The 11,053-nt window shown below is 37.8% G+C and overlaps 1 protein-coding gene and 1 pseudogene across 1 annotated transcript in view; both read right to left on the reverse strand.

The window, feature by feature from the left end:
* Nucleotides 1-964: 964 nt before the first annotated feature.
* The window catches only part of LOC102432971 (cell surface glycoprotein CD200 receptor 1), a 20,903-nt gene continuing 10,814 nt past the window's right edge, over nucleotides 965-11,053 (reverse strand). Inside the window, exons 4-5 of the mRNA XM_023758704.1 lie at nucleotides 1,526-1,649; nucleotides 965-987 (exon numbers count right to left, since the gene is read on the reverse strand). Coding sequence (XP_023614472.1) covers nucleotides 975-987; nucleotides 1,526-1,649 — 137 coding nt within the window. The 3' untranslated portion in view covers nucleotides 965-974. The remainder of the gene's footprint in view (nucleotides 988-1,525; nucleotides 1,650-11,053) is intronic.
* Nucleotides 5,940-6,879, reverse strand: LOC102425680 (annotated as a pseudogene).

Genomic DNA, 11,053 nt, shown 5'->3' on the forward strand with positions numbered 1-11,053 from the left:
AACCTGGAGTGAAGATAAAGGAAAACTGAGAAAGAGACTTGAGACACTGGAACTCCAAGCAGTAAGGTGATACTCAGCTCTGCTTCCAATGACTCTAATAACTCCTTATTTGGGATCAACTTATAATTTTTTCAAAAATGCACATACTGCTGGAAATAACTCCTGTCCATTTATTCAATGACCAGTCTAAACATGCACTACAACAGCCCCACTAACTGTCAGCAAGTTAGGGGGAGGGGGATGGGAAGTCAGCTATGAGCTGACTTGAAGACAGTGTGTGTAGCTGCTCCTGCCATTGCAACATTGATTAGCATCTCAAATGGGCCAAAGAAACAAGAAGTTAGGACAGTGATTTTCAACCCTTTTATCTCATGTCACACATAAACTAATTACTAAAATTCTGCAGCACACCAAAAAATATATTTTTTGCTGATCTGGCAAAAAAATAGGTATAATTTTGATTCATTCACACCAGATTGCTATTGTTATGTTGGCTATTGTCATTTTTTTATTTGACAGTCTAAGGGAAAAGAAGTCAGTGCCCCTGAGTAAATAGTCAAGTAGGCATGTTTTAAAAATTCTTACTGCACACGGGGAAATCGCTGTGCTAGGATGAAAGCACTGTCTAAAGAACCCAAGGGTTGCAGAAAACTGCACAGAATTGTTGTAGGATTTTGCTGAGTCATCTTCCTCTTTAGGGTGAGAAGCAGGGTACTTTCTCATTTTCAAATAAAACTAACTAGAGCAAAGGTGAAAGTAGATGAGTCATCCTAGACATTTATAATGGCAGGCAGCAAGGTTTTGCATATATATAGTTTGAAACAGGCCTTGCAAATTATTACATTGGTTCTCATAAACACAAAGGTATCAAAGAGTAACAGGAGCAGTTGAGCTAGATGTTGAACTTGAAGGCTGATTTCAACTGGCTGAATTTTTATGATATCTCATCAAATTTAAATTGACGTCCAGATTTTTTATTCTTGTGCTCTAGGAAAAAGAAACATAAGACATACAATTACTCAGGAATAAATACAAGCCTTCCGAAGTATAGAAACTTGGAAGTAAACACAGGTCCCCCATGATATTCTCAAAGGATGGTCTAGGATAGGTCTCTCCTCTGGAAAAACTACAGTAAAGCAGAAGCTCTTATTCCAGCAATGCCCACCTTTGCCCTGGCTCTCAGTTGTTAAAAAAGCTTTAATTCAGAGCAGGAGCTGAGAGAATAAACAAAATGTGCCCTAAAATGTACCAAGCTTTACCCAGGATATTATAAACTCAAAGTTTCACACTGATGTCTTCTTTTTGTTTGTTTGTTTTATTTTGTTTTGTTTTTAATTTGTCTGTATTATTGAAAGTATTACAGATGTCCCCCCCCCCATTGATCCCCTCCACCCTGCCCCTGCCCCCTTTCAGTGCCTCTTCCACACTGTTCTCTGTCCATGGGCTATGCATATATGCAGATAAGTTCATTGGATAATCTGTCTTCTTTCTAATGGGTTTATATTTTTCAGTCTTCAGTTCCTACCTGCAATCGTTTATCCTCTGGAAGTAGATGATACCCATGATGACCAGGATAACCAAAAAAATAAAGGATTTCAGATAGAGTATGATCAGTAAGTGTGACACTGGAAATTCCAGGGTTCTCGCACCTTTAAACAGAGGCAACACAGGCAGGGGTAAGGAGTCATTTCAAGGATTCTTCTAATAAACAAATTAGAGTCGCTAGTTTAAAAGAGCCCTTTAAAATATTCCTAAAAGTTCAGATTATCATAATCAAAACACTTTCTAGGTTAGAATTTGAATGTCATTAATGTATCACTCTTTCATGACGGATTTTAGGAATCATGTCTGTGTTTTACACATAGTTGCTTTAATTATTTTCTGAATGAATAAGTGCAAGTAAGCATTTCTAATACTTCCTAATTTTATAATTTAAATAAAGGAAATGTGCCCTAGCCAGTTTGGCACAGTAGATAGAGTGTTGGCCTGAGTACTGAAGGGTCCTGGATTCAATTCCAGTTAAAGACACCTACCTCGGCTGCAGGCTTGATCCCTGGCCCTGGTCGGGGTGCATGCAGGAGGCAACCATTTGATGTGTCTCTCTCACATTGATGTTTCTCTGTCTCTCCCCCTCCTTTCCACTCTCTCTAAAAACAAATGAAAAAATATCCTCAGGTGAGGATTAATTTTTTAAAAAAGGAAACATACTTTCTAATTTCTTGTGTAAATGTTAGTCCTTTGGGGTATTATTCTTAATATTTTGGACACTATCATAATACTTTCCACACAGTGAGGTGATTTTGTCACTGAGATGCTATAATTCTCCTTTTACTGGGGCATTTTATGTCTTCCTTTCATTTATTCATCTGTGAAATGCCCCCAGGAATTGTTGACAAGATAAAATGGGACCAATTAGAACCATTATTCTGAAGTTTTTTCTCTTATGAAAATGAGAGCCAAAGAGAGTGTGAACTCTAAGTACAAGTCTGGTTCTTGGCTCCAAGAGGTCAAGTCATCCATTAAATAACCTGCTCAAATACTAAACTAGAATGCTGTCAGACAATCTCCGAGGCACAGTAAGGGAAGAAGACAAAGACACATCAGAGCCCTCAAAAAGCACACATCCAATTGGAAAAGTCAGATCCATACAAATGAAAAGATAGCTTATAAGAGAGCAAACAGTGCTAAGTGTGTATTATCTGAATATATAAAAAGTCAGGGGCCATCACGACCGAAACAACCAGACGGACAACCTTGTCTGTGTGGGGAGACAAGGCTGGCAGGGGGGGCAGTTAGAGGTTACCAGGCTGGCGGGGGGGAGGGGCAGTAAGGGGTGACTAGGTTGGTGGGGGATGGGGGGGGACAGTTAAGAGAGACCAGGCTGGCAGGGAGGAGGCAGTTGGGGGCAACCTGGCTGGCAGTGTGGGGCAGTTAGGGACGACCAGGCCAGCACACAGAGGCAGTGACGGGTGATCAGGGCAGTGAGGGGAGGGGGGGGAGTTATGGGCAACCAGGCAGGCAGGCAGGTGAGCGATTAGGAGCCAGCAGTCCAGGTTTGTAAGAGGGATGTCCAACTGCCTGTTTAGGCCTGATCCCGGGATTGGGAATAAACCGGCAGTCAGATAATCCAAGGGGTCCCAGATTGGAGAGGGTGCAGGCTGGGCTGAGGTACCCACCCCCACCATGCACAAATTTTGTGCACCGGGCCTCTAGTAAATTATAAGTCATATAAGGAATAAGAAAGCTTAATGAACTCTAACTGGGAGGTCAGGATGAGGTAGGATTTCAACTGGGCCTCATTGATAACAGGATTAATTAGGTTAAGAAAAAAAGGACTTTTCAAGAAAAAGAAACCATTTAAGCAAAGATTTGAAAATGAGTGAACAACTAATATTTGGAGCATAGTTTGAGATATATAGAAATGAAATCTGTGATGATTTGAACCTAATTCTGCAGTCATTTGTATGTGTCAGGTACTGGGCCAGACTCTGAGGATATCAAAATGAAAGATGTGGTTCCTATTCTTAAGGAGCTTATACTGTACTGGGAATCAGAGAAGTGGAAAGTCCATTACAGGACCATGGAAGTGCTCACGCAGAGGCTTGCAAGAGGTATTTGGTGAGTACAGAGTAGAACACTTAACCTAACTGTAGGGTGAGAGAAAATTACCCCAGATCTATATCAAACCAAGTCTTAAAACCTCAATAGGAATTGATCAAATGGAATGGAAGAGGAGAGTGTGGGAAAGAAAGTACATTATGGAGAAGTAGAAATTGCATGGAAAAGAGAAAAGAGGACTAAAAGAGCATACCAATTTTGAGGAACCCAACAAAGCCCACATGCATGAGGTGCAGGTTGGAAAACAGCAAGATATGAGGCTAAGAAGAACAGCAGATAGAGATTGGCACCCCTGAGTTTAGCTTTCCATGAGGCAAAGGGAAGCCACTGGGGGCATTTAAGTAGGAGAGTAGCATGTTTTTCATTTTAGAAAGGTTACTCTGACAACAATGCAGGAGATAAATTGGAGGAAGGTAAACTAGGAAGCAGAAGTCCTATCACAAGGACCTTGCAATAATCTGGGTGAGAGATAATTAAGTTTTCAATTAAAGCAGTGAGGAGAAAAAGAAAGGTCCAGATTTCAGAAAGATTTTTAAGGTAACAAAACATGGTAACTGATTTTGAATATGGGAAATAAAGAGTGATTTATATAATATCTTTAATTTTCTGACTTGAGTCATTTATCAAGATATAAAATATAGGTGCGGAGTTTATAAAAGGCTAGAGGGAAAGAATACTATTTCATGAATATGCAAGTTGAGAGGTACCCTTGATGTAACCAACTGAAGCTGTCCCATTGAAAGTTGTTTTTGATGGTGGTATAGCTAAAGAGGGAAACCTGGGCTAAAAATACACATGTGAGAATAAAGAGTTAGGCAGTGGTTGAAGCCATGTGTATGGATGAGATTGCTCAAGGAATAAGGGGAAAGGTGACAAGAAGAAAGGGCAAATGATGAAACCCATAGAAATGTCTTCCTTTGTGGGAAGAGATGAAAAAGAATCTATTTAAGAAAACTAAGAATTTGATTTAAGGTTAAAAAAAAGAACCAACTGAAAATGGCAGGATGACAGATGAGCAGAGCAAAGAGAACTTATTAAATACCATAAAGAAGCCAATTATTAACAAAGAATGACAATTTTATATAGTATTTAGCATCTGGGAGATCTTTGGTGCTTTATATCAGAGCATTTTCTGTTCAGAAGATACAAGTAAATCAAAGAGTAGATGTAAGGTAACATGGAAGAGACAATGAATATAGACTCCTCTTTTTAAAATCTTACAGGTGAGTAGAAGGCAAGAGCTAAGAGTTTGAGGAAGTCATAGCATCTAATTTTTACCTTGGGAGAAAAACAAGTATTTTACATAATCAGCCTTATAGAAATGATTTGTATAATGTAAGATGAACAAAAGAGGGCAAAAATAATTAGTGAACCAAAGCCTTTAAGGTAATGGAAGGACTTATTCCAAAGGACTTAGAGAATAGGTTAAATGTTTGTCTACAGGAGGGAATGTCAGGTGGGACTGGAGATAACTGCATAGGTCTAGATATAAGAAATAGACAACATGAAATATTGATAATGAAAAATAGAGAATAGATGTGAAAATACTGATACATACTACAACATAGATGATTCTTGAAAACATTATGCTAAATAAAAGAAACCTGTCACAAAAGCCATGTAATAATAGTTCCACTTATATGAAATGTTCAAAATAGGGAAATCTATAGAAACAGACATTAGATTAGTGTTGCTTGAAGCTGGGAGTACAAGCTAAAGAGTACAAGTTTCCTTTTTTGGGGGATGAATATGCTCTGAAATTGATAGGGTGATGGTTTCACAACTCAATAAATACACCAAAAGCCATTGAATTGTACACTTGAAATGAATGAATTATATGTAAATTAGATCTCAATAAAGCCATTGAGAAATAAGCAAATAAATATGAGATGTTATGGGGAATAATTAATAGAATATGATTATATTTTAAACTCTACTATTATATTTTATTAAAAGGCCAAACATCATGAATTGACACAGCTGCTTGAATTACACAGGTAGCATGATTCAGTATGAAAATAAGAAACTGTCTACAAATCTCTGACAGTAATACATTTCAATATACAATGTGCATACAAGAGTCATACAAAACAACAAATTCTCATCCAAAACAAAAATATTATAATACCTTTAAAAATCCAATTTTTCTTTAAAATAATTCATGAAAAAAATTATCAGGTCAGTATTAACATCTCAAATAGTGAAGAATCAGGAAGCTACATTACAGCTATTTATATACAAAGAAACATCCTTTCACCAGTCATTTCCTTCTGATGTCTCTGCTTGCTTCTCTATATCCCCTACTCCATCATTTCTTCAAATCATGCAAACTGAATTTGCTGAACACCAGAAATCTGTTGATACTATTTGTGTAAACCATAACATCCTGTTGTTGACTATCTGCAATCATTAAGCCAGCTGGTAACTAGTTAATAAATGCCTCCCTCTATTGCAGCAGTTCTCAGCCTATGGGTCGCCAACCTGTGGATCGTGACCGCTTTGGAGATCAAACAACCCTTTCACAGGGGTCGCCTAAGACCATCAGAAAACACATATATAATTACATATTGTTTTTGTGATTAATCACTATGCTTTAATTATGTTCAATTTATAACAATGAAAATACATCCTGCAATATCAGATATTTACATTATGATTCATAACAGTAGCAAAATTACAGTTATGAAGTAGCAATGAAAATAATTTTATGGTTGGGGGTCACCACAACATGAGGAACTGTATTAAAGGGTCTCGGCCTTAGGAAGGTTGAGAACCACTGCTCTATTGGCTCTTTACTTAGTTCATCTGTAGCTGTGACTGCTCTAACAATTCCTTTTTCTCCTTCCATTGCCTCTCTGATTTTCCAAAGGTATAAATTTTAGAGGTTCTGCATAACTGTCAAAGCCTAAGATAGACATGGCAAAAAGAATATCTTCTCCATTGATTGGCTTCCATTTCTCTTGATGGCATCCTTCAGTTGCTTCAGATGTAATAAAGCTGATGAACTTGTGTCCATTCTTGAACACATTTTTTGGCATCTTTTGCAATCTTTTCTGTTTGAGGTATGACATTTTTTCATTATCCTTGACAAATTTGCAATTGGAAGTATATATCTTGTTCTCTGAAACTTTCTTTTGAACCATTTGTGATGCCCTCAGTATCATCATGAGACTGTATAACATAATGACTTCCTCCAATATAGTCTGCAGAAATTTCTAGTTGAGAAGCATCTGTTGTATAACTGTTACCATCAATTGTCATAAAATACTGTCAGAACTGTGGTGTCAATAGTGTTCAAGAACACCCATCTAATCACAGGTATACAAATGATCATACTAGAATACTATCAAAGACTATGCACTACCAAGAAGAAATGGATAAGTTCCTAGAAAAATATAACCTTCCTAGTCTGAATCATAAAGAATTGAAAGACCTAATATCATACTCAATGGTGAAAAACTAAAAGCTTTTCCTCTAAAATCAGAACAAGACAAAGATGCCCACTTTTACCTTTCTTATTCAACATAGTTCTGGAAGTTCTAGCCAGAGCAATTAGGCAAGATAAAGAAATAAAAGGCATTCAAATTGGGAATGAATAAATAGAAGCGTCACTTTTTGCAGATGACATGATTCTGTATTGAGAAAACCCTAAGGCCTCTACCAAAAAACTATCAGGAACAATAAACAAATATAGTAAAGTTGCAGGATACAAAATCAATGTACAAAAATCCACTGCTTTCCTATATACTAACAATGAAAACTCAGAAAAAACAGAAAAAAAGAATTCCTTTTGCAATTGCAACAAAAATAATAAAATATCTAGGAATAAACTTAACAAAGGAAGTGAAGGATTTATATACTGAAAACTGCAATGCATTATTAAAAGAGATTGATAGACACAATGAAATGGAAAGATATTTTGTGTTCATAGATTAGAAGAATCAACATAGTTAAATGGCCATATTACCTAAAGCAATATACAGATTTAATGCAATCTCCAATATCATTTTTTAAAATATAGGACAAAAAATCATCAATTTGTATGGAAGCACAAAAGACCCCAAATAATCAAAGCAATCCTGAGAAAAAAGGAATGAAGCTGGATGTTTCATACTACCTGACTTCAAATTATACAATAATCAACATAACATAGTATTGGCAGAAAACAGACATACAGACCAATGGAACAAAATTGAGAACCCAGAAATAAAACCATATGTATATGGGCATATAGTTTTTGACAAAGGAGCCAGAAACACACAATGGAGAGAAGAAAAAAAAAGCCTCTTCAATAAATGGTGCTGGGAAAATTGGAATGAAACTAGATTACAGTTTGTCCCCATGTACAAAAAGTAATTCAAAATGGATCAAAGACTTAACTATAAAATCTGATACAATAAATTACATAGAAGAAAACATAGGTACTAAACTTTTGGACCTTGGTTGTAGAGAACATTTTTATGAATTTGACTCCAAAGGCAAGGGAAGTAAAGGCAAAAATAAATTAATGAGATTGTATCAAACTAAAAAGTTTCTGCACAGCAAAAGAAACTGCCAACAAAACAAAAAGGCAACCAACTGAATGGGAGATGATATTTGTAAAGAAAACCTCCAACAAGAGGTTAATACCTTTAATATATAAAGAACTCATACAATTGAATAACAAACAAATAATTCAATTAAAACATGAGCAGAGAACCTGAACAGACACCTCTCTCAAGAAGACATGCAAATTGCCAACAAATACATGAAAAGATTTTCAATTTCACTAGCTATTAGCGAAATGCAAATCAAAGCACAATGAGATACACCTCACACCTGTTAGAATGGCTCTTATACATAAGACAGGTAATAAGTGTTGGAGAGGTTGTGGAGAAAAAGGAACCCTCATTCACTGCTTATGGAAATATAAACTAGTATAGTCATTATGGAAAACAGTATGGCAGTTCCTCAAGACTAAGGAGAAGGAAAATGGCTGCTGACAGGAAGGCAGACTGCAAGATAGAGCATGAGAGAATGAAAGGAGAGTGTGTGGTCACACCGGGAGTGTTTGTTTATGAGTTGAGGGTCAGCTATACTCCAGGGGACTGTGGGGGATTGCCCGACGGGGTTCCCCTGACCGGGCAGCCTCCACTGCTGCTGGGATCCCTCCCAGAGAGACCGGCTTGCTCTGAGGCGGAGACTCTGTCTCTCCCATCTCGAAGGGGAGAGTGGATGTTGTCAGAAGCCTGAAAATCCCAGGAATATACAACAACAACACCCAGCGAACAGCTGCGAACCCAGGAACACCGGTCCCCAAGGGTCACGAGCACGCGCATTCGGGAGCTCTGCACCCCCTCACGGAAAGGTCAGATTTTGCCTGGGATAAGGTGAGGTCTGTGGTCTGGGCAGGAGACAGAAACGTGCAGGTCAGTAGCTGGAGAATCCAGGGAAGTGTGCGCCCAGAAAAGTCCCCGGCCGCTGGGGCTGGCGTGATCCATGAATGTGGAAGGAGATCTCCAGGGCTGCTAACAGAAGAGAACTCTAAAAAGCAACCCATCGCTGAACTGGGAGCAAAAGGGCAGCCTAAAAATTTTAACAGTGTGCTGCTGCTTAGACCCAAGGGGAAAAAAGATTGCACAGACTTGAACCTGAACCGCAGCACTGGAGTTCGCGCACTTACTCTGGCTCCTTTTCTCTCTCTCTCTCTCTCTTTTCCCCCCTCTTTAAATACTTGCTTTAAATCCTCTTTAAATCCTTAGTAATCACTAAGCCCAATACATAGGCTCACCCAATTGGGGACACTCTAAGAAACTGCAGGGGAAAGTTGTTTTTATAGAATCTGGGGATCAGAGTGGGAATAACGATCAAAGAACCAGCTATGGGGCAGCCCATTCTCCCAAACCAGTATTAAGTGCCACAGGGAAAACAAAGTCTAAACCAGGGGTGGGCAAACTTTTTGACTCGAGGGCCACAATGGGTTCTTAAACTGGACCGGAGGGCCGGAACAAAAGCATGGATGGAGTGTTTGTGTGAACTAATATAAATTCAAAGTAAACATCATTACATAAAAGGGTACGGTCTTTTTTGTTTGTTTGTTTTATTCATTTCAAACGGGCCGGATCTGGCCAGCGGGAGGTCAATCCAGAAACGCAGGGGTTGAATCACAAATTGACTCTTGTGTAAACACAAAGGAGTATAAGAAACAAAGAAGTACTGCTTGCTTGAAAATCAGGACTGTGGCCTACAACACTGAGGAACAGTGGAACGCAGGAACTTCAATACTGTCCTGACTAGGAAATAGATGTGCCAAACAGAACAGTAGAGGAAGGGAATAACCTTCTACTGCACATTTTTATTTTTATTTTTTTCATCTTTTACTTAAGAAACTAATTTTTTTTCGTCACTTGATTTTACCTTTTTAATTATTACATTTTTATTTTTAATCAGTATTAATACCACTACTATTTTATCTTTTTTAAGTGTCATTTTATTTTCTCTTTATTTTATTTTGGGATTAGTGTTCTACATTCTATTTTCATCTTTCCTTTAGCATCATTTTACTCTATCTCAACTTTACCTTTATGCCAACACTCTCTTCCTCACTTTTCCCCTTTTGTTGTCCTGTTTCTCTTACCCTATTCCTGCTTTAGATTTTCCCTATTCCTTCTTTTTACCCCGTTAAAATTTCACCCTACTTATATATCTAATTTCCAATCCCCTGCTCTAAGTCCATACACACCTCTCTCTTCTGTTTCTTCACTATCCAAATTTTTCTCTCTCTGTCGTTTTGTTGCTGTTTGCTTGATTGCTGATTATATTGGGGGTTTTTTTGTTTGTTTGTGAGATTGTTTCTCTTTTTCTTTTTGTTTTTCTGTTTGGTTTTGTTTTTGGTTATTTTTTGCTTCTGTTTTCCCTCAACTCGCTTGATATTAGTTGTTTGTAGTTTGCATTCATCTCTAGGTATTTGTTGCAGTCATTTGTTGGGATTACTGGTTGTCCTATTGGACTTTTCTCCCCATATAAATAGTTTTTTCCTCTCTTCTATTTCATTCTCTTTTTTTTCTCTCTTACTTTTTAATCCTTTTCCCAATTTCATTTTTGCACTCCTTTTTTTTCTCGCTCTTTTCTTTTTCTCTTCTTGCTTTCTTATCCAGTAACTCTCTTTTACGCTGGTGGTCATCTTTATTTGTGGTCATTAGTATCATGAATACATTTGTGTTCAGCTGCCCTTGTGTCTTGTTCAATTGATTTGTAGAATGTAGTGCATAGAAATAAGAGATGGAGAGAGAGACTTACATAGTCTTACACTCAGAGAAAAGATGTCTTTGTGCTACCAGACTGCTGACCAGCATATGCGCGTATAATATGCATCACAGCACACAAGTAAGAGAGATTAACGGAAAGCATCAGTGCTAGTAAAGGATGAATATAGAATGGTCACAAAGGGGAAGGG

The sequence above is a fragment of the Myotis lucifugus genome, unplaced genomic scaffold (genome assembly GCF_000147115.1).
Source record: "Myotis lucifugus unplaced genomic scaffold, Myoluc2.0 scaffold_137, whole genome shotgun sequence".
Taxonomy (NCBI): domain Eukaryota; kingdom Metazoa; phylum Chordata; class Mammalia; order Chiroptera; family Vespertilionidae; genus Myotis; species Myotis lucifugus.